Genomic DNA, 25,289 nt, shown 5'->3' with positions numbered 1-25,289 from the left:
ACCCTATTAACCACTAAGTGCAATGGGGCACTCACGCCAGTGTCCTGTGGTAGAAGGAATGATTTCAGGCAAGAAGAAAACCTCAAGTAAATATCTCTGCAATTGTTCTTTTCCACACTCCATTATGCCATATTTATTTTTACTAGTTTTTCCTATGAGATTGCTTCATCTATGATTATTTCAAGATTCTGCTTAGGTAAGAAAGAAATATAGTGTTTGGTATAGAGATTTTAGGGCTGTTTATAAAAAGCTTATTAAAATTTTTTCTAGATTATTTTCTGGTTGCTGGAATTATGGGTGATATACTCTTATGATTTCTTCTGTATTTTCCAAATTTCTATATAATGTATTTGATTTACTTCCGTAATTAGAAAAAATTATGTATTAAATGGGAATTGTGAATGGTATGAATAATGTTATAATCATCAAAAATATCAATACCAGTAGATTAACTCAGGTGACAAGATAAATTAGTGATTCAATAGTTTGTGCATTTTTATTCTTGATAACTCCCCTTTATCAAGTCATAATTTTGGGCTCCTTTGCCTCAGAAGCAAAGCAAATATTGCTTGCAGCCTGCCTATTCTACTTTTCTCTCATGCAAAAATTTTAGTTTATTGAGAATTTAAAGACCTAAGGTTGGGGGAGCCTGGGTGGCTCAATCTGTTTGTTAAGCATCCCTCTGACTCTTGGTTTTGGCTCAGGTCTGAATCTCAGGTTGGCCCTCCCTGAGCCTGTGGGGAGCTCAGAGTTGGCTCTTCCTCTAGGTTCCCCTCTGCCCTTCCCCCTGCTTTATAAGTAAGTAAGTAAATAAATAAATAAATAAAATTTCAAAAAAATTTTTTAAAAGATCAAAGGTTTGAGGGAGAACAGAAGGAAATGGGTCTTTGTTGGGGGAGAGAATGAGCCAAAGACAGTATGGAAGCAAGATCCTTTGCAACGTCCCGTGTTTCACAGTATGCTGGAGCTAAGAGCTCGAGGGAAAGTGAAATAATTAGCACATCTGAGTTAGCGATACAGGATATATACTCACTACACTGTTTTCTTCTCTCAATTACTGAAGTTTATTTTATATGTTTATGCCAGGAATGGCCAGCAATCCCTGTCCTGAAGGATGAAAGGTTACTCCAAATTTTGCTGTGAAAGAGAGAGAAGGAAAGGGAGTCAACACTTAGAGACGTAGACCCTTTGCTCTTTGCTCCTGCTTTTTATTGGTCCTTTAAGATAATTACACATCTTTAGCACTGTTTCTCAAGCACGTGGCCTGACATGTGACAGGGGTGTTATTGGAACGAGGAGATCTGTTTACCGGAAAGATAGGATATGCTAATCTGCATGTTCGATGAGTTCTGCTATACATAGCCTAAGTGACAATGCAGAAGTCTTTTAGATCACAGGAAAAGCTTCAGGGAAGGGAACTCCAAGTGCATTCCAAGGGCAGAGTGGTCATGCAGGCCTAACTTTGGCGTTCCAAAGGCCTAGCACTTCTCAGAAACCTTCCCTGCCCTCAGTGGCCTCCTTGTTACATTTTAGTAAGTTAGGTATTATGGCTGATTTCATGCTCTACATTAACCCCAACATGTTGATACTCTGTGACAAAATACTTCTCACAGTGAATGAAGATCATTTGTGTCCAGATCCCTGAAGATATTGGTTAAAAATTATGCTGATCAGTGAGTACCTCTCAGACTTCTTGAATCAAAATTTCTGAGAACCAGAAAGCTATAATTTAAAAATAAGCTTCCTAAATAGTTTTAATCACAGTTGTTTGAAAACTATTATTATAAAGGCAAAACTAATATGTATTAAAGACTTCAATGTTCATAAATTAACATCATATCATCACACATATAACTTTAATACTGAGGGCAAATCTTTCATACTTCTGTCAGTCTAAGAGGAAGTCTTTTCTGGCCCACAGTAAGATGGGAAAATAGGGATAATGCAATGACCATGAGTGTAACTGAGCGCACACCCTCTCCTTTTCCTTATTCTTGACCCACTGGGGGATTAATTACTATGGACAGGAGGATAATAAATCCTTATGCTACTCCCATTCATTTACATCAATTTGCTTCTGTCTAATCTATGGTAAGTGTCTTTTTTCTTCCTAAAAGAGTTTTTGTAGAAGAAGGTATCCACAAGGGACAGAGGCTTCAAAATTGTGCAGCAATAAGCACTATTTCTCATTGGCCCATTGCCCTCTGTAGTTGGGAGAAGGGGCATTGGTGTGAGAGATAATATGTTAGCATCTGCGTGATAGGTGAAGTGCCCTGGAAAGGATATCATGTATTTAATATGAATCTGGATCATACTGATCCTGAACTTACCTGTCAGGTATGGGTTTATGATCACGTAAACATTTTACATGAATTACCCACTAACAACCACATATCAGACTACAGTAATGGAGGGGAAGAACTGATTCTAGAATGGGATTTGATTCTGCAATTATGGATGGAGTTTTCTACATGGATGTCTCTCAGGAGGTGGAGAAGCAAGTAGGCTTTGAAACAGTGGGGCATGACTAGGTTCTGAGAGTCAGTCCACAAGGGACTAGATGCTTCTGCAAATCACTTGGTTAAATAGTTTATAAGAGCATGGTGGAATTCCTACCCCTCATCATAAGAGAAAATACACTTTTTCCTATCATCACAGAGTTTAGCAGGGATATGACTTTTGATTGTTGACAATTGACCTTAATATCCACATAAACTTTTGCAGAGGAAGGTACATTAACCATAATACAAGCAACATATTGATTCCTTGCTATTTTATGTTGTTTTTAGAGAATAGAAAGGGACCACCTGTTCATTAACCTTATCTGAAATGAGGTGATAGAATTTATGATAGCTTTTTATCATGACCTATTGTTTTTGCCTAAGAGGAAGTATAAAAGCGGCCAAAATCTCTCTCTACTTTGTAACCAACTGTCACTTCGTTGTAAGCAAAAACCACTATGGGAAGCCTCGAACTGCTCAGAGTTTTAGAAAAGGAGGAAGAGAAGGAGTCATTTTCATGAAGACTAAAGGCCTAAACATATGGGAATGGAACCTGAATGTATTTAATAAACTGTGTGTTTGTGTGTATCTGTATAGTGTGGGGGGGGCAGGGGGGTGGTGATGAGAGGGGAGGGTAAATAATAACGAAGCACAGCGGATTGGTCTCTGCCTCTGTCTAAAGTTTCACTTAGAAATAAAATTAAAATTATATGATGTCTGAAATTGGCTTTAAAATACTCCCGAAAAAGGGTCCCTGGGTAGCTCAGTCAGGTAAGCATCCGACTGGTGATTTCAGCTCAGATTGTGATCTCAGGGTCCTGGAATCAGCCCTGCATTGGGTCGCATGCTCAGCAGGGATTCTGCTCAAGATTCTCTCTTTCTGTCCCTCCTCTCCCTGCTCTCTCTATCTTTTTGCAAATAAATTAATTAATTAATTAATTAATTAAATACTTCAGGGGAAAAATAGTTGTAGAATAGAATAAACAAAATAAGCCAATCCTTTAAAAATTTTCAATTTGTGTGAAAGAAATTCATGAGTGCTCATTTTATTCTTTTATATTCCTTGCATATACTTGAAAATTATATAATTAAAATTTCATTGTGTTTTATCTTAGGAAATGATACCATCTTTGATTTTAACCAGCTCTAAAACAATGATCTTATTAAAGTACTCTTTTTTCCACGTTGCAGTATAGAAGAAGCCATATTTACTGTGCAGTTTCATATTTTTTCTTCTATGCTTAAATTTTCTAGGTATCTCCAGGTTTTCGGTAATATCTTACAAATATATAGCCTTTAATGGGGAACACAAAGATACAGCACAATAAAGTTTGACCTTTTGCATATCAGTACGTCTTACAGGCAATTGTAGCATCATTCTAGGGAGGGCAATGATCCAGAAATTTTCAACCATAATCAGCAAAGAAGTTGCAGTAAGTGGGAGATGTTAAAAGTGGGAGATTTGAGAAGGAACACTAAAGAAACCTGCCTTAAGCTAATCTAGTTAGTCAAACATACAACTCCTTTTGTTCCTGAATATAGTTGAGGAGAATGATCCTTGAGAAGTGTCTGTGGAATGTCTGCCTGTGTCTATGTTGAGTGGTAAGGTACTGTCCTTTCTGTGGAAGGACTGACTTTGATTTTGATAGTATTTTGTTCCACCATTTCTATTAAAATGTTTTTCTTTGTGAAGTGATGGGGCTAACATATGGTAGCATGACAATTTTTTTTTATGTTGATTTTATATTGGCCTTCATAATAGCTTTAGAATTATTCCCCCAAATCAAAATCTAGGAAGAGAAGATCTAGGAAGAATCTAGGAAGAGATTTGGAGGCCTCAAAAGATTTTTTTTAAAAGACATTCAAAAGAACACATGCACCCCAATGTTTATAGTAGCACTGTCAACAATAGCCAAATTATAGAAAGAGCCCAGATGTCCACTAACTGGTAAAGAAGATGTGTCATATACATATGTGTGGGGTGTGTGTGTGTGTGTGTGCGTGTGTGTATGTGTGTAGTGGCTTATTACTTGGTGACCAAAAATAACGAAATCTTACCATTTGCAACAATGTGGATAGAAATAGAGTATATAATGCTAAGCAAAATAAGTCAGTAAGAGAAAGACAAATATCATATGGCTTCATTCATATATGGAATTTAAGAAATAAATACAGATGGGGCGCCTGGGTGGCTCAGTGGGTTAAGCCGCTGCCTTCGGCTCAGGTCATGATCTCAGGGTCCTGGGATCGAGCCCCGCATCGGGCTCTCTGCTCGGCAAGGAGCCTGCTTCCTCCTCTCTCTCTGCCTGCCTCTCTGCCTGCTTGTGATCTCTGTCTGTCAAATAAATAAATTTAAAAAAAAAAGAAATAAATACAGATGAACATAGGGGAATGGAAAGAAAAGTAAAATAAGATAAAAACATAGAGGGAAACAGACCTTAAGAGATTCTTAACTATAGAGAACAGAGGTTTGCTAGAGAGGGGGTGGGTGGGGAGTTGGGGTAATTTGGTGTTGGACATTAAGGAAGGCACTTATTGGGATGAGCCCTGGGTGTTACATGTAAGTGATGAATCACTAAATTCTACTCCTGAAACAAATGCTACACTGTATGTTAACTAACTTGAATTTGAAGTTAAAAAATGAAGTAATCTAAAAATAAATAAAAATTTTAAAAGGTAACACAAAGATAGTACACAGAGAAAAGAGCTACCATTAGTAGGTAGGGGGAAGGGCAAGAGGTTGGAAGGATGAGAACCCAGAAGCTTGGAGAAGAATATCTGTAGAGCTCTTAGGAGGGTCCCAGCAGTTCTAAGACCCATGCCTTGGAATAGAAGATACTGCCTAGCCGCTGCTTGGTACCTCAGGATCTCAGAGCCAGTGTTTTGCAAAGAGGGAGCCCAGATTTCTAAGGGAAGAGTTCTGCTCAGCTGGAACCTGTACTTTTGAGGGGACATAATGAGACTGTTTGGGGATATGTGTTAAAAAAGAAAAAAAAAAAAGGAAAGAAAGAAAAGAAAAGGCTAGAAACTTGAATTAAGTGCTGCTCCCAAACTCAGAAGCTATTGCTCGGGAAACACTATCAGGAACAACCTGTCATCACAGATCACAGGATGGGAGTATGGGTTTGGAGAGGAGAGAAAATAGATTAATTACCAGCATGGTGAATCCCTTCAGCTACTCACCACCTATATTCACTCTTACCATATGCTAGAAAACAATATAACAACAATAACAATGTTATGCTTTCACCTAAAAGTATTCAATTATCTTTTATACAATAAAGATCTTTTCATCTACTCCCTAAAAAGGGTGACACAAAATCCCATTGGTCATAGAATCCACCGCTAGATATTGTAATTACTCCCCATATTCTGTTCCTACCTCTATATTGCATAATCTAAAGACCATATCATAAAGTTAACCATGCACAACAATCCTTAATAAAATAAGAAAGATAAGAATAAGAATGGGAGACAAAGTAATTAGTACACACAGACATAGTATGCCAAGGAAAACGGGCATAGCTGCTGCAGTATTTTGCTTCATAATAGGTCCTGAAATAATGAGCTGTACAGGCCCTGCCTTATAGCATTTGCCAATTACTGTGGTGTAAATACTTCCAAAGGCTGATTTCAAGCTTCCAAGGATGTGTCACTGAAGACAGAGTGAGAAATGACACACACCATCAGTTCTTGGGAGTCCATATCCACCTGCTCCTGTGCACTCCAGCTTTCATAGTCCTGGAAGTTGATACCTGGCCATTTTGCACTGCTCATGCCATTCAAGCAAGAGGCAAAGGGAGTAGTATACTGGTCACGTGATGGATTGGAATTAACCAGGATAAACTGTGGTTGCTGTTACATAGTGCAGGAAAGAAAACTTTCTCTGGAATCTCTGGCCTTCTCGAGGGTTACTTTTCATTGCTTCCATTCCAGTCAGTAAAGATAATTACAAAACAAACAAATAAACAATCAAGCAAGTGAAAAACCAAACCAAACCAAACAACAGACAGATGAGGCAGGTCCACTCATGACTCAGACCCTTCAGAAAACAAACATTAAGGTCACTATCACATAGAGAACTTCAACCAGTTGAGATCCTGACATTAAGTAAAGGGCTTTGGGAATATGTAATAGATAAAGATCATTGCCTATTAAATTTTGTGTCCCCCAAACCTACTAGAGTTTCAGATGCATTTAAGTGCTTAATAAATATTTGGCAACTGAATAAAATTTATCTACCAAGTTAATTATCTAAATTATCATTAAACCAAGTGCTCTTTTTGGAACTAAATTATCAGATTCATTACTGACTTCAGGTTTGAAATTCCATTGTATGTTTCCCATAAGTGTGTGTCAAGTGTAACAAATAAAAAGTGACTAAATTAACTTTACCCTCATGATAAAGACCTAAGTCATCCTGATTAGATATTCCCCAGTTTCTCACTTTGCTTTTTCATTGTATTGATATAAGGATTCTGGAGAACTACAGACAAAATGTTCACTTTCAACTGACTTTAATAGCAGGAGTGGAGAAATAAAAAACCATTAATTTGAATATGGAGCTCCAAGAAAGAGTAACATCAGTCCACCTGTGATTGATATCGTTTGCTGATCCTCAGCACTATCCTTGTCCTTCAGAGCTCCCCCAAAGGCTGCAGGACAAGAATGCCAAAAGCCATACTTCCCAGACTTCTTCATGAGCTGGGAGATGGAGGTGAGAAAAAGGGAGTACTCTGTGGTAGCTGCCAACAGGTGTGTGGGCATCAGCAGGCAAGCAGAGATGAGGATTTTCAGCAGGCATCCAAATTTTTCCTTTACCAAATTCAGTGTTCTGTGCCTTTGGGGTCTTTCATGGGAGCTTCCAGAAGCTTCCTGGAGTCCTCCTGAAAATAACCCACACAGGTAATGCAGGCAGCTGAGGTCACTGGTGATGATCTTCAAATTCTCCCATTATTTTCCTGTTTTTTAAAAGGGACTTTTCTGCCCTCCACATCGTAGTGGCTTGAAAAGCCTCTCGTTAACCCATTTAAAAGTCTTTTCTGTATCACATTAATCTAGAATGACCTCTGAATGATATACCCTTCTATCCCACACTTTTTTCCTCATAAGGGATGTGACAGAGATGGATGAAGCACAAAGAGGCAAAAAAGAAGGCAGCAGAGAGCAGTATTTGCTGATTAGTCTTTGAAATTCATGCAGATTTCCTAGTACCAGGATCCTTAGAGAAGGATCAGATGAATGTTGGTCAGAAAATACTGAAATACAGTATTGTTTTATTAGTCACTTTCAAAATTACTTTTAATGCTACCATATTGTAATTCTAGGAACCAACAAATAGCAACTAAAGAGTGGGCGTTCCGAACCATTATGGAATGATTATTAAATGATATAAAATGTCATAGAATAATAGAGGCAATCATATCGATAGCTTACATTAGCACTCTAAAAATTTTCAGGGTAAAAAGCCTGCATAATTTCTTCATAAAACATTCACTATAGAGGCATTATTCTATAATTACATCTACCCTTACAATTATTTTCAAATGATATAAAATTATCAGTAAGCAGATATAAAACACACTGGAATATTTCATATATGCAAGACTGTATGCTATGCATATACTTTGGGACATAACAAAGAGTAATTTACATGTTCCATATTTCACAGAGAGCCTCAGGGTCATTCTTAATCCCTCCATTCAGTAGCTGTAGTTTCTAACTCCAAAATATATGTAAAATCTACTCCTTTTCATCTACCTTACAGTCACACTGGGTAAGCAATCATCATCTCCCCCAGACCTGCCTTACTCCTGTTTCTACACTTCTCCCCACCCCACCATCAACAACTCAATCCACACTCAGCACAGAGTATGGTTTTAAAACATAAATCAGATCATGACAATTTACCTATCATACAACTTTCAGGGCTTCTTTCTTTCATGATAAAACCCAAATACCTCTGTCCAGCATAGTCTTCTTGTAAGATAGAGCTTCTGCCTAATTCTCAAGCCTTATCTGGTTCATACTATATGCTTTCCCTCTCGGTGCTCAGCCATCCTGCCCTGCTGGCTCTACCTCCCTTCTCTGCTCTAGCCTCTTGCATTTGCTGTTCTGTCTCCCTGGTAAACTACTTTCCTAGTGCTTTTTGTTGTTGTTGTTTTCCTTTTTCTTTTGAAATAGTCCTTTTTATTTTATTTTGCTTTATTTTATTTATTTGACAGAAAGATCACAAGTAGGCAGAGAGGCAAGGAAGGGAAGGGAAGAGAGAGAGAGGGGAGAGAGAGAGAAGGGAAAGCAGGCTCCCTGCTGAGCAGAGAGCCCCATGCAGGGCTCGATCCCAGGACCCTGGGATCATGACCTGACCTGAAGGCAGAGGCTTAACCCACTGAACCACCCAGGCGCCCCTCTTTTGAAGTATTTCAAATTTATATAAAAGTTGCCAGATAATATTAAGAGCTCCCATATACCCTTTTCTCACATTAGGACACTTGCTTTCATAAGCACAGTAAAATCATCACAATCAGGAAATTACCATTGATTAAAACTGCTTAAATATTACCACCTAATTCACAAACCCCATTTGAATTTCAATGATTGTCCTAATAATATGCTGTAAAGGACTAAGATCCAATCCAGAATTTATGATATACTTATTGGACATGTCTCATCAGACTTTTCAAATCTGGAACAGTTCCTTGGGCTCTCCTTATATTTCATGTCTTTGACAGGTTTAATGAATACAGGCCAGTTACTTTGTAGGATGTTTTATATTGATTTGTGTCCTCCTTAATACATTGTATTAGGAAGTACACCATGGCTAATTGTATTCCTGATGATGCTAACTTTTACCATTTGGTTAAGATAGTGCCAGATTTCTCCACTACAGAGTTCATTACTTAATGTATTTATTAATAACTTTGAAGTATTTTATAGAAAAATACCTTGAGATTCTATAAATATTTTGTCCCTCATTAGTGTTTGCATCTATTTATGATTCTTATATGAATTATTTGTATGATGGTTGCCAAATGCTGATGTTCCAATTCCAGCATTGCTTTTACATATATTAGTTATCATTCTACTTAAAGAACTTGCTGTTTCTGTAATTTAATACATAATTATTTTTGTATAGATAGAATTTGAACTTCTGTTTTACTCAAAATGTTGATAATTGTTACTATTGTTATTTGTTTTGATACTCAAATTCTCCTCTATCTGGTCACTGGAAGCCTCTTCAGAGGGGTTGTTGTATCTTTTTGACTCATCTATGTCATTCTTAGTGCACTTCCTTGTTCCTAGCCCAAGGAGTTGACCTGAGCTCATCTTGCTTTTCCCCTACACAATTCCTGGAGTCAGCCACTCCTTCAAGATCCCTTCAATCATTTTAGTGGAGAATAGTATTTATAAATAGTATAAATAATACACACACACACACACACACACACACACACACACACACACATATAGTATAAATAGTATTTATAAACCAAGGTCTGGATGCTAGTTGTGGTCCTTTCAAATGGGACATCATTATTCATTGGCTGGTCAGTGGAGAGAATTGGGAAATACATATGTGTATATACATATACACGCACACATATATGTGAGCATGTATTTCTACACCTACTTCTCTACAATTTATTTTTTAAAAAGCATAATTTCACACTACAATTCTATCCTCCCCTTTCTATGCTGGTAACTCCATTTTTTTTTAACAGTGTGGATCTTTATTCCCATTATCCTTGATTTAGTTGCTCATTTCTCCTCCCCACTGTATTGTATCTAACTGTCTTCCAGCAGTGCTGGCAAAAGCTCAATGCCTATGAGGGGGAAAAAAGGAGGGTGGAGGGAAGAAAGAAAGAGGAAACCTCACCATGTCTTTTAACCATTTCAGTATCATTCTTGGGTCTTAGTTCAAATCCAGCCACCCTTTACAATGGTCCTTTTCACACAGGGGCACACTGGTCACAAGTAAAAATATAGAAAGATGGCCTATCTAGTTTTTGTAAACTCTTATTTTTTTTTTAAGTGTGTCAACTTTTTCATGCTTTATTCCAGCCAACTGGTTAAAGTCTCAGGTTCTTGAGACCTGATCTGCCACTTACTAGCATTGTGAACTTGGGCAACTGGTTTTAATCCTTAAGTATAAAAAGGTGATCATAGTATTAGGATGGCTAATGCAAACAGATATCATGAAGAATAAATGAGATCAGAACTGTAAAATTCTGCTGTGAGCTCTACTTGGCATGCAGCAAGCACTTCGTCAAAAAACACTGTTTATTGTTGCTGAAATATATTTTGGGTAGGATTGTTATTGATATTAACTTCACTTCATCTTAATACTAGCATTAACACTCCAGATTTATGTTCTTCAAGAATGTATGTGTCCCCCAAATCATATCTTACACAGCCACCATTAAACTATCTATACATTTTTAAAGAAACATTATAAATGTATATCAACATTACATACGTATCAGCACATTATACAAAATAATGAGAATAGGTTTATTTTCTAGACTATCTATTACAAAGAGGTACTATTTATTTTCAAAGATGTTTCATGGCATTCTACACACTAACACACACACACGCACACACACACGAGTAAATATCCAAACAAGGATGGAAATTGTCTAGTATATTTTAACTATTTATATTTTGATTAAAAAAAAAGTGTTTTCAAAATATTTTATTAATATCCAGAATTATTATTGGAATATCAATACATTATGTCAGTTTTCTTGATAGTTTGCTTTCATTGAGGAAAACAAGATTTTTTAATGATTGTTTATTTGTATTTTGTTTTTAAGAATCAATTATGTTCGTCTTTTTGTATTCTTAAAAAAGGTTTTATTTCTACATAGAAATAAAAAATATTTTTTTCTTTTAAGTTTACAAGGTAATAGAGGTGTAAAACATAAAGCTTCAAGCCATAAAAAGCAAGATTTTTACATAAACATACACCTTCCAAAGCACAAATTATTACTGTCAATTTACTGGGACATAATGTGAATGAAAATAGTTGAAACCTATTGATACGAAAATGTACTACTGCCCTCTTATGGAATATTCTTGAATGACAGTCAGTGATTTTATACCTCTCTTGAAGTAGAAATAAAAAATATTTTAAAAATATGATTCAATTCATTATATTCCATTCTACTCATGTAGTGTTTTGTTAGTTTCCTGACCACAACACATTTCAAAAACTTTATTTGTATGATTTTCTTTTCCCCTAATCAATACAGAATTTCTACAAATTTCCTTCTCACATAGTATCCTTTGAGTTTGTATCAGAATTAGGCTAGTATATTTAATGGAAAACTGAAATATAATACTTGACCATCTAATTTTGAGGGTGGCTGAAAATACTCATTTTAATGTTTAAATCCTAGCTGGTCAAGATGGCTAGTTAATCCAGATGGAAAAACTGGCACAGTTTTTGTTGAAAATAATAATTACCACTATATAACACGTACTGTTTGATATGTATTGTTCTAGGTACAAAGCATTCTAAATGTATTAACTCACTGCATTCTCACATCAACCTTGTGAGTTAGTGCTATTATCATCCGTAATTTACAGGTGAAGAAAAGGATGCAAGGAGATGTGAATTATTCAAGGTCACTCGGGGACTAAGTATCAGGGCTGGCCTCTAAACCCTGACAACTTGCTTCCCTGTATTGAATGTCAAAACTCTACTGGTTCTCTGTGATCAAGATAATTTATATGAAGATCTGATACATTTATCAATGATCCCTGAAATCACCCAGAAATCGTCAGCTCATCTCTGTTTAGATCATTTTAATGAGCTTGAACAAATTGAGTGGGTCAATGAGGTGATCTTATCTAATAAGCGTGTGGGCATTCAGATATGTGTTTATTCTCCTCTAATGCTTCTTCCTCTCTTTTTTTTTTTTTTAATTTATTTGACAGACAGAGATCACAAGTAGGCAGAGAGGCAGGCAGAGAGAGAGGAAGGAAAGCAGGCTCCCTGCTGAGCAGAGAGCCCGATGCGGGGCTCGATTCCAGGACCCTGGGATCATGACCTGAGCAGAAAGCAGAGGCTTTAACTCACTGAGCCACCCAGGCGCCCGCTTCTTCCTCTTTCAATTTCTCCTCCTCTCCTATTCCTCTTTCCTTTAAAAAGGAAAAAAAAATGTGCATGTCGTTTCTGTGCCAAGCACTGTGTAGCTCCAGAAATATAATTCTAAATAAAACAAATGTCTAACCTCTGGGAATTTGTTAGCTAATGTGGGAAACAGAGAATTTGAATATAATGTCATGAGTGCTGTTCCAAGGGTAAGCAGAGCACGCAAACAGGACAAACAAATCCACAAAGGAAAAAGCTTTTTACACTGGGAACTGAAAGATATGTAGATGCTAGCCAAAGACAAAGGGAGAATGGGGAGGAGTGGAGAGCAATCTGGATACACAGAACAATATGTGCAAAGAAATGGGTTCAAAGGGATTTAGAACACTCAAAGAAGCACAACTATAGTGATTGTACATGACCGCAGAGTAGAATGTGCTAGGGAAGAGATGAGCCGGGGTAAGATAGAAACTTATTATGGAAAATCAGGTCTACCATCTTAAGCAGTTTGTAATTTATCTCAAGTATCCTAAGTACAGAGCCTTAGAAGAACTTTTAAGAGAGTCATCAGACCAGAATCACACATTAAATGTTCTAGTTATCTGCATTTTTCCCCAAAATATGAAGGAATATAGTGAAACCTATATTTTAGTATTACTCACAGCTGTGTTAGACTTACATTTCACCTGGGAAGCTGAACCTAAATGAACACCGTTCCACCTTCTCTGTTGTGGATTGAACTGTGTCTCCCCAAAAGGTATGTTGACGTACTAACCCGTGGTACCCATAAATGAGACCTTATTTGGAAATGGGGTTTTCGAAGATCAAATCAAGTTAAGATGAGGTGTTACTGAATCAGGGTGGGCCTGAATCCAATAAGACTGGTGTCTTTATAAGAAGAGAAGATACACAGACACATGAAGACAGAATGTCCTGTGATGGAGAAGAAGACAGAGATCTCAGTGACGCATCTTTGTCAAGGAACACCAAGCATTGCCCGACACCACCAGAAAAAGCGTGGGACAGACTCTCCTCTAGAACCGTCAGACTTGGAGCTTCCAGAACTATGAGAGAATACAATTCTGTTGTTTTAAGCCACCCAGTCTGTGGTACTTTGTTTTGGCAGCCCTGGATAATGAACATACTCTCCTTCCTAGCTCTGCCTTTATACTGACTTCATTCCAGGAGCACACAGAGCACTACAGAATTCACCAAGGGATAGGCAGTTGACCTAGGAGAAAAGACCCTCATTGTATCTTGCAAGGCATTTTTACATAGTATTTCCCCCTCTCTGAATTTTCTATATGGTTCTCTATTTAGGTAAATGCAATTATCCAAGCAGTCATGTTTCATAAGTCTTGTGTCTTCTCATTTGCCTGCAAAGATAATAATAGTGTACGAAGAAGTATTCCCTGGCCATACGATTCTCAAGAGTTTGGAAGGACACAGATGAAATATTGTGGATGGGTGAGGTTGCACACTGGCAGCCTGTGCGCGGAATCTGGTGCCCAGACACATTATTCCATTAACACATGTGAATCTTAGTTTTTTTAAAACAATCATTTGAAATGAATTTAGACAAGTAGTCCAGTCCCTAGCATTCCCTCCTACTCTCTAGGTTATAAAATTTGCGTAATTTGAAGTTTCTGAGTTTGTCACCATCCACCTTGCTTTCCATAGATGTATCTGCCATCTGGCTATGCTTATGCTAATAGAAGGCAGAGAGGGTTGGCCCTGATCTGGTTTTAAGTCATTGCAAAGATGCCATTGTTTCTTCCATATGAAGGAGATTTGGTATCCCCGTTCACAAAGTTTTGATCCCTCAGACCTCATTGTCTCCTTTGAGTCTTAGCTCCCGTTTCTTCCCTGGGTCTCTGACTTCTACTCGACTTGGAGGCTATATCTCCCATATCCAGCCCTTCATTCATTGGTTGGATCTTATAACTTATTCTGTACCTATAATTTGGTGGTAATTTACACACGGCATAGGCTTGGAAAATGTATTTGTAATGGAAGAGAAGTATGTAATGCCTTGACCATCTCTAAATAAAGAGGTTTGCTTTGTTTTGGCATCTCAAGTCTAGTATTACACATAAGAAAAATAGGGGAAAACGTAATATATGGCTTGATTCTTAGGGATTCTCAAAAGCTTCAAGTGTATAAGGATCATCTTCAGCCTTTGGAGAATGCCTAAGTTCTGAGGCTTGCTGCATCTGGGCCAGCGGCGGTGCTGAACATTGCATCTCATTACCTTTTTTCATTTTCGTAATAGCCGTATGTGGTGGATATTGTTATCAATCCCACTTTACAGATAAGAGAACTGAGGTTCAAGAATGGCTTGATAAGGGGCGCCTGGCTGGCTCAGTGGGTTGGGCCGCTGCCTTCGGCTCGGGTAGTGGTCTCAGAGTCCTGGGATCGAGCCCCGCATCGGGCTCTCTGCTCGGCAGGGAGCCTGCTTCCTCCTCTCTCTCTCTGCCTGCCTCTCTCCCTACTTGTGATCTCTCTGTCAAATAAATAAATAAAATCTTTAAAAAAAAAAAAAAAAGAATGGCTTGATAAGTTGTTCAGAGTTATGTAACAATAAGTGGTAGAGCTTATAGTAAGAAAAAAATTAATCTGACTCCAGGACCAAAGTGTTCTTAGTGTGTGTGTGTGTGTGTGTGTGTGTGTGTGTGTGTGAGAGAGAGAGAGAGAGAGAAAGAGAGTATCCATCTATCTATCTATATCTATATAAATATCTAGCTATATAAATATCTATTATCTATATTTTATATATATAGAGAGAGAATTTGCATATAGCCTCTTGTAAACTCGGAATTCATATTTTTTAATGACATGTTACCCAACCTAAAAACAGAAAAAAAGTGGAGCCGCTTTAGTTGAATAGAAGAGGGGGATGGGGTTGAGTAGAAGCTCTATCTGCTCCCTCCCTAGGCACTAGGGGATCCATGGATTAAAAGTGGAACTGATTTAAGACTGTACTTGCCAGTGGGAGCACCTGAGTGGCTCAGTTGGCTAAGTGCCACACTCTTGGTCTCAGTTCAGGTCTTGATCTCAAAGTCATGAGTTCAGCCCTGTGTTGTGCTTCATTCTGGGCATGGCACCTATTTTAAGAAAGAAAGAAAGAAAGAAAGAAAGAAAGAAAGAAAGAAAGAAAGAAAGAAAGAAAGAAAGAAAGAAGAAAGAAAGAAAGTAAGAAAGAAAGAAAGAAAGAAAGAAAGAAAGAAAGAAAGAAAGAACGAGGGAGGAAGAAAGGGAAGGAAAGAAAGAAAGAAAAGGCTGTATTTTCTAGCAGCCATTCCTGGGAGTGGAGCTAAAACCTAAAATTTTTCTAATTATTTATTCGCTGACTGATGATAAGAGTTAAGGAAAAGAGGACAGAAAAGTGCAGGAGTTCACTACGACCTCAAAGTGGACAAAGTAAGAGGAAAAACCCTGGGAAAACTTGGTCGGTTTTAAACCTCAGTTAAAACTATACGGATCGTCCCAGAATTATGATGGTTTGACTTATGAGGGTTCAGCTTATGATGGTTCGACTTTATGATGTTGCAAAAGCCATATGCAGTCAGTAGAAACCACACCTCCACTTCTGAGCTTTCTCCAAGCTAGTGATACATAGTGTGATACTGTCTCTTGTGATGCTAGGACGTCAGCCACAGCTCCCAGTCAGCCACGTGACCCCGAGGGTAAACAGCTGACACATGACCACTCTACACCTCTACAACGGTGTTGTTTTTCACTGTCAGTACAGTATTCAATAAACTACATCAGATATTCAATAGCTTATTGTAAAATAGACTCTGTTAGAAGATTTTGCCCAACTGTAGGTAAATGTAAGTTTAAGTTAGGCTAGGCTTAGCTATGATGTTCAGTAGGTTAGATGTATTAAATGCATTTTTGTCATGATATTTTCAACTTACAATGGGTTTATCAGGATGTAACCCCTTCATAAGTCCATTCATAAATATCTGTAAATACCCAGCTTAAATGGTGTTCATAGAGATTAGGATGCAATAGGTAAGTTCTCTCTACCTAGCTGCCCAGGTCTCTCTATATTAGAGCTCTTACCTGGAATGTTTACACTTCACTGTCCCAAAAGCCTGAACTATAATTTTCAGTAGCTAAGTCTCTAGACTTTCAAATCCGTATTACCTAAAATATATTGTGCTTCATAAAACATGAGTAATGGGTGGGGAGCTACTTTTCCAGAATTCCATAGATTCTGCTAAGCACTAACACTGCTCTCAATTAGTTCCCATGTGGTTTTTAAGATGAGGCTGCTGTTAGGGCTACATTCTAATATGACAGCTCCTAGTTTTCCTTTGTGTGAAACCAGCTGGACAAATCTGAAACCTGGACAGCACAAGGCTCCAAGTCAGCCTTGAGAGTTAATCAATAAGAGCAGACAAGGCTGCCATGCCTGGCTGATCAGCGAAGGGTATCACAGCATGGGAAAGGAAGGCAAAGTCCCCCAGTCTGTTCATCCATCTAGTGCACACCAGCAAGCTCTTCTGCCAGAAACATTTCCCTCTTTTCTCTGAAAAGATCAGAGCTGACTGACTCATCTTTCTTTAATAATATCACATAGGAAATACTCTTTTTTCTATTAAAAGACAAAGACTCATTCACAGATAAATTACTGTTCGCTCCGATGACCGGAACAGTGATATAAAGACAGAATCAGAATTTTCAGACTATTGTCAGATAATTATCAGCATTATTTTTATTCAGAAATAGGACCGTTTAATGCCAAAAAATATTTCCTCCCCATTACAAGAACTTCCTTTGTGCTCTTGACGTCAAGTCCCTGAAATTATGTAATTATAATAACGAAACATTTGTGTCTTAATCATATACAGCTATGGAATTCCCGTGAGACAAACTACTTGTGAAATTCCAAGTACTTTTTCATCTAAATAGTGTCAAAATCTCTCAACTAGATCTTGTCAGCGCTATATGCATTACAAAGTTTACTTCTGTGATAAGAATTAAAAAAAAAAGTGATGCTTCTATCACTCCCATTCTGGAGGTGTTTTGCTTACTCTGCCTAAAAATGAAGAAACAGTCTTAAAGTCTTATCTGGAAAAGTTAGAAATGCAAAAACTTAACAAACTTTGAAAAATTCAAGTTTAGGATGTGGACTACTTGTATTTTCTAAAACAATACAGAAGGTAAATTAACCACAAAGTGATGGCAAAAAGTGTGTGCTGTTTTGCTATTGTAATTCATCTGTAAAACTCAAGAGGAAGGCAGCTTCATCTACTTGTTTTGGTTGGGGTTTGTTTGAATATAAATATTTTATGAAGAGGTGGGAAACAATGAAAAGTGGAAGAGTTTTGGATGAGAAAGTGCTATTTTTAATGGATGTGAGTTACAAGCTAAAAAGTAAAAATAAAATAGATAATAAATTCCATATCACGATAAAGTGCGCATTATGTAAATAATTAGATTTATTCTATTAAATCTAAGTCTCAGATTCCGTTTATCAGTGACCTCACTTGGCTAAAGTAACGGGGAATAGACAGTCTTATCTGGAATGGCTGGTTGGTTAGCTGTTTGGTTCTCCTCATTGAGACAGCGCTACTTCATACAGTAACCTGGAAAAAAGGATTGAGGCAATTCAATCTCATATGATTATAAAAGGCTGAACTGAATGGCTGATTCTACCTAAAACGGTATTTAGAAACTATGTAATGAATAAACTTTGATTTGATTAGTTAAGCAGAGAGATTGGGCCATCCAGGTCCCCTCTTGCTCAGAGAGGGCATCTTCTTTGTTCAGTTCTGTCAGATATTGATTTAACCGACCCTAAATGATCTCAGATTGATCCTTTTAATATTTATTCAAATTAAAGCAGAGTTTTAAAATGAAGTGGGGGGAGGGGACATAATCCTGACAAGAGATACCACCGCTCTAGGGAAAGCGAATCTAGGCCAGGCATCTGCACGCATGAATTCTGTTGACCTCGTCCGTGACGTGGGTGGAAGCCAGTAACGAGCAGATCAAGTGAACACACGGCTGCCATGCTTGAAAATGCTTTACTCAATCTTTACAAATTGGTGTACACTAGAGTATTGTGTTCTGCCTTTTTGCTTTTCATAAGCGTCCCCTTAAAGAACAGTAAAATGACATATTTTTGCAACTCTTTGAAAGGCTTTTTCTAAAGAAAATTGTATTCTCAGAAACATAAATGCCACTCTCTTCTAAAATCTTTATCTTCCTTACTATGTGACGTAAGAATATATTCTGAAAAGGCCACGGGGCCCGGTAGGGCCGGGGAGGGAGAGCAGCTGGGCTACCACCACAAATCTCCAGGGCCTGGTTCCTTATACTTACATGGCACCACAGTCCTCGTTGCATGGGTCTTACAGGGCATGGTTTTTGCTGTTCATGGTGGGTTTTGTTTTTTTTTTAAGAGGTTTTTGGGTTTTTGTTTTTTTTTTTAATTTATTTGTCAGAGAGAGAGGAGCAAGAGCGAACACAGGCAGACAGAGTGGCAGGCAGAGGCAGAGGGAGAAGCAGGCTCCCAGCCAAGCAAGGAGCCCGATGTGGCAAGGAGCCCAGGATGCTGGGATCATGACCTGAGCTGAAGGCAGAGGCTTAACCAACTGAGCCACCCAGGAGTCCCTATTCATGGTGTTTTTATTTTAGTTGCTATTGGTGGTTGTGGTGGTGGTCTGGGGTCTGGGTGTGTATCTGAAGGTGGCTCTGGGAATGACAGGGGTGTTAAAGCAAGAGCAGAACCCAGAGGTCATTGACTTTAGGACAAGATAACATCCCAGTCTTTTTTTCTTATTACCGCCACATGATAGGCAGTCCACAGGCAATGTTTTAGGTGGGAACATATGTCTGAATAAGCAGACAATCAGCCAATTTTGAAGTCAGTCATTTGATGAAAAACAACATATGAAACACTTTACTTCAGTGCTAGTTATGAAAGTAATATGTTATACTCAGTAATAACTAGCTTATGGAAAGTGTTATCGCAAATATTTCCAGTAGTTTTCTAGAGTTTTATTTTTTTTTTCTGTCAAAACTTTACAGCTTAAAAAATTTACAACTAAAATTTATGGGAAAACCCATATAATTGGTATTATTTTATTCATATTTAATCAACACAGATATGGGTCTTTTGGGGGAAATGTTCAGGAAGCAGTGACCTGCATAGTCTCAAAAGGAGAAAGATATTTCACTCTTCAAAGCATTTTTTACATTATGATTTCCAACTTCTATCCACCTAAATTATTTTTCTCCCCAGTTATCACAATTGCAGCATCTTCATTTTCATTCTATTCTGCTTGATTGAAGACAATTAGAGTTCATATTTACTTGTCCTTCTTTTCATCTCCTTCATAACCACGGTTCCTAACCAATAATGCACATTAGAATAAGTTAAAAAAAAAAAAAAAAAGTCATGTCCTGCATCCAATCCCAAAAGAATTCACATTTACTAGGTTGGAAATACGTCTCTAAAAAGGTCACAAGAAACTCTAAAGCATAATTATAGTTAAGAAACACTGCATTTTAATCTAAAATGTTCTGGGTCACTTGTCCATCTGAAGATTCAATAATGAAAGTAACTCCTTCCTTTAAGAAATGCACATACACATAAACACATGGAAATGAAAAAATGCTTTCATAAAGTCATATCCTAAGACTTTGTTGCCCGAAACTACTAGACTCCTACCTTATGATTCGAATACCTAACAGTGAGTACTTCTTCTCCCCTTACTTTTACCCACTGTGAACACTCTGTTAGCCCTACTGTCACACTCCCCAGCCTCCTTTCCATTTGAAGGTAGACAACATTTGACTACGTTATATCCAGGTACAATTTAGCCCAGAGTTTACAAAAGTAATGGAAAGTAATACAAAAAGAGGGATAGCTCATGTGCGCTACTGTTAATTGATTAAATACTACACTGCCTGGGAAAGGGCGGAAGAGGGGTCTCCCTAACAAAGAGGAGAACAATAGGGTAAAAATGAATGGTTCACACTAATTACAATAGTGCCTTGGCTTAGTACTAAGAATAGGGTAAATTCTTGGTGGAGAGATATTCAAAGAAAGGGGAGCAAACGAGTGAATGAATGAAGAGCTGAAGAACTGACTAAGTAAGCAGAAAGGAGAGAAGACCTTGTTCTTTTCACTGTCTTGTTGTCTCATTGGCCATGTAAGGGCATTAGAAACAATTTGGTTTCTCTTCCATCACACAGGATTCCTGCATACTTCCCATTACTTTGTGAACAGAAGGAAGGAGATCCATTTGCCAGTGGAGGGCAGGTATCCAATCTGTAGATTAAGAGCCCATGGTGAGGAGGAGCCAAGAGAGATAGTGCTATTTGACAGTCTTTAGACATGATTAGCTAAAGGCAAGCAGGTAAAGTAAGTATTTGCTACAGACTTTTTAATATTGGGGAAACTTATAAAACATACTGCTTCAACCCAAAAATAAAACTTATTCCTTCAACTTCTGAAATAATGAGGCAGATCTATGTGCCTTCACATGAAACAAATGTCCAGGATACAGAGATAATAAATTAGATCACAGAATGCCGTTATTTGTGTGATGTGTATAACACAGAACATTGCCAAAAGGATACAAAAGATACTGGTAATGGAGGTTGCCTTTAAGGATGGAATTGGGTGGCTAGGAGAAATGTTGGGAGGGAAATTCACTCTACACCAAATTGTTATAATTTCTGAGCTTTGTGAAATGTACACACATTGCCTATCAATGAATATTTTTTAATCTTAAATGATACAAAATATAATATTAATATGTAAAAACAAAACCAAAAGTTTTAGTCACCAGTGGAATTATATTTTAAATGCTGTGATGTAGTCTGATAACATATGCCGCTAGCAGATCAAACATATTTGGCCAAAAATACATTAATGGATAAGGTGTGTGTACTACCTCCCCTATTTTGCTGTTATATTCATTGTGATTTTTTAAATGTGACGAATATAGCAGTAGGACAGTTGTAAATAAAAGCCTTTTATGAGATGGGAGTCAGTTGGAGTTCTGCTTCATCCACTTTCATGGATGCCAACAGTTTCATAAAAAAGAAATCATCATAATTTCTTACACTTCAGACACAATACTGACTCCACAAGCAGTCAACTGTACACATGGTCTCCTAGGAGACTACTTTTTCAAGAACTATGAGACTACGTTAGAACACCATTCAATCATAGTACTCTACTTCCCTTTTGTCTCTGAAGTGGTGGTAACTCTATTAATCAATCTATTAATCCCTCTTGGAATGCGATGATTAATTATTATGCAATGCCTAAGTGCTGGCTGAAATGCAAGATAATCCAACTCAGGTGATACAAGAAAAATCAGTGTGGAAAACAAACATCATTTTTAACTTCATTTATTTGTAGCTTAAAATGTAATGCCATACAATCTTAACAATCACTTAAAAAAGGATTTATATTTGCATAAAACAGAAGCAAAACAGAAAGATATGAAATAAAATGCCATCTTGCTTCAAGTTTTCAAATCAGTACTTAGAGTACTAATATACATCTATATACATTGCAAGTATATATAAATATACTATGAGTAATCTTGAAACCACAATAAATATCAAGTAGGTTTTTAGGCACATGGCATAGGAAAATGCAGAATCTGCATAATTCTTGAGAGTGCTGAGTGACTCATTCTTAGATCATTTTCACACATATATTTTACACAAAATATGCAACCATCGCGCACATGATCCCCAGTCACCTTCGAATCTAAACTGTCATCCAGCATTAGTGCCTTCTTATTCTTTGATACTATTGCTCTATACAGCTATTACATAAGAAAATATTTTGCAGTTTTCTTCAGATAATTGCCTAAGAAGGTATCAATGCTACCAAAATAAGTACAGCCTATCTACACAATATATTCACGGAAGTGTGCTTAGAGGCACCAACTTACAGAACTGTTCATTGTAATACTGGGAGTTACCCTCAAGGCAAACATAAATTTTAAATTATGCCATTTTTGAATTGCCAATATTATTAAACCAGAAATTATTAGAAACTGAGGTAACGCCTGTTTTTTTTTCTTTTGAGATAGAAATGCTTGAAAAAACACCAGAAGTATTTTTAAAAATTCTGACAAGTTTGGACCTCAGTCACTATAAGCTCTGTCTGCAACTCTTTCTGCACAAATGTAAACCGAAGAATCCGAAGGAATGCTCTAGTTGAATGTACATGTACTTAGGATTAAAGATCACAGCCAAGGAACACCTGAGATCGCCCTCTGGTAAGTGAAGCCTAATGCTTCTCTTAGTAGAGCCAATGTTCATTGATAAAAATGAACCAAATAAAGCCCACTGATATTTTCCTCCCAGCTACAAGTCAGATTCTGGCATATCCGGCATATCTGCCATCAAGTACCCTATTCCATATCGTCCATTGGGAGCAGTATCCAGAGTAGGTGATCCACTCTGTTTTCGGTAAATATTTTTACCAAAATTTGGAGATGACATCTCGCTGGATATCTTCCCATGAATGAGGCTTGCATCATCTCCCTCTAAGTTTACAGGCTCTTTCAGGACCCTTCCTCTCTTATAGGTCACAGATGCTAAATTACCAGAACTATTGTCTATTAGGTTGCAGTGACGAATGACAAAGACGGCTGGGACGGGGAGTATTGCCAGGACCATCAGCAAGATACAGACAACTAGTCCCCATGTTGGATAGCTCAGAAATTCTTCAGATGCCTGTGAAAGCCAAAAAAAATCATTATTGATGATCTTGCTCTGTAAGTACATGGAAAAAGAATTATATTTGTCTCAGGTCTATAAGCAAAGAGTCTTGTGATATGCTCTGACCAACAGAATGCTGCAGAAGTGACATCAATCAACTTTAAAGGCGAGGCTTTACAGGACTGGTGAGTTCTGCCTCTATTCCGTGGGATGTTGCCCTGAGTCCATTAAGCTAGGAAGAAGCCAAGAATGAAAGATTACATAGAGAGTGACTGGCCCTCTAAGTTCAGTCAACTACAGGAGTTAGCTCAGGTAAAGCCTAGAGAAGAATGACCCAGTTCACCTGCAGAACGCTGAGAAAAATAAATGAGCACTGCTCTCAGTCATTAAATTACATGGGCCACACTGTCTTTCTAAAATCTGAAAATCTAACTCTTGAAGCACACCTCGCCCCAAGGGCTATAGTAAGGGTTAACAGATTTGTTAATGCCCCAGTCATGAATTTAGTTATTATATAGAGTTATTGACCATAGAACAGTTCAAGGTCAGAGATATCTCTGAAAAATAAGCATTCTGGAGTAATGGGGTGGCTGGGTGATGGACATTGGGGAGGGTATGTGCAATGGTGAATGCTGTGAATTGTGTGAGACTGATGAATCATAGAGCTGTACCCTGAAACAAATAATACACTGTATGTTAATAAAAATAAGCAATTTTTTAAAAATATAAGCATTCTGATTTTATAACAATATGTATCTTTATTATGAGGTAGCTAATGCAATGAAAACAGAAATTGAAATTGTCATTGCTAATATATTTCCTTCAATATTTATTTCAGTTATGCCTTCATGGCTAATGCATATGTTCTCGTTATATAGTATCTAGGATATGATTTCATAAGTTTATATAGGAAAAATATTCCTGGTGTTTTGTGCAATATGTTTTCTAGGGTCAAAGGCCCCATAATTATTGGTTCATCTATGGTGACGTAAACACAGCTACTTGGTGAGAACCAAGACCATGTTTCTCACGTATTAAAAAAAATCTTCAATCCGTAACAAATCATGCATGTCTGGGGCCAAACAAAATATAAATCTCAAGATCCTTGCATTAAAAACAACACCATTCATTAAGCAGCAAAATATAGTGTGAAGAAAGCAAAAGACAAAACCCCTAAAATAATATTTCACATATATTTTTCATCTAACTTCCTTATTTTCTATTTTACCTTATCTTCAATCCATGCATTATAGCCAGGAGGACTTAATCCCATATTCACAACGCTGGCTATTAGCAGTGATAATAGCATTAGAGGAGAAATATATTTCCACATATAGTAGTAGTATCTATTGGGAGCAAAGCCCAGCATATCTTTCAGGTCTTCCACAAATCTAAATAAAAAGAAAGCACTTAATTATGCCTCAAGTCAATTTTTCTATGCCTTAAAAATGTGCATTATATCAACAGTTTGACAAGGGTTTAGCTAAGATACCCTACGACATTGTATACAGAATCAAAAAATCATATTGGGAGATGACTTACAAATTAAGAACACTTAATAAGTAAAATGTAAACAGTTAAGTACTGTGAATTTTGTTTAGTGAAAGCCCTCTTAAACCAATTGCTGAAGGGTGTCTGGGTGGCTCAGTGGTTTAAGCTCCTGCTTTCTGCTCAGGTCATGATCCCAGAGAGTCCTGGGATTGAGTCCTGCATCAGGTTGCCTGCTCAGCAGGGCATCTTGCTTCTCCCTCTGCCCCTTCCCCACGCTCTCTGTCACACAAAAAATAAAATCTTTAAACCAATTTCTGAAAAGCCTCCCACTGATGACTTTCTACTCTATAAACACAATATTCGCAATACATTAAAAATTCCTTGTGTTGGGGCGCCTGGGTGGCTCAGTCATTGGGCATCTGTCTTGGGCTCAGGTCATGATCCCAGAGTCCTGGGATCAAGCCCTGCGTCAGGCTCCCTGCTTGGTG

General features: G+C 37.6%; 1 protein-coding gene across 2 annotated transcripts in view; it reads right to left on the bottom strand.

Annotated features, from left to right (window-relative positions):
* Window positions 1-22,655: 22,655 nt before the first annotated feature.
* Window positions 22,656-25,289, bottom strand: part of LOC111142200 (solute carrier family 6 member 15) — a 54,667-nt gene continuing 52,033 nt past the window's right edge. The window contains exons 10-11 of one of the 2 annotated variants that reach the window (XM_022495221.1): window positions 24,539-24,701; window positions 22,656-23,325 (exon numbers count right to left, since the gene is read on the bottom strand). In XM_022495221.1, the coding sequence (XP_022350929.1) occupies window positions 22,954-23,325; window positions 24,539-24,701 (535 nt within the window). In that variant the 3' untranslated portion in view covers window positions 22,656-22,953. The remainder of the gene's footprint in view (window positions 23,326-24,538; window positions 24,702-25,289) is intronic. The other variant, XM_022495222.1, reaches the window with a different exon arrangement.

This window comes from Enhydra lutris, unplaced genomic scaffold (assembly GCF_002288905.1).
Source record: "Enhydra lutris kenyoni isolate GAN:26980312 unplaced genomic scaffold, ASM228890v2 scaffoldscaffold7, whole genome shotgun sequence".
Taxonomy (NCBI): Eukaryota; Metazoa; Chordata; class Mammalia; order Carnivora; family Mustelidae; genus Enhydra; species Enhydra lutris.
This window is presented reverse-complemented; position numbering and strand designations above follow the sequence as displayed.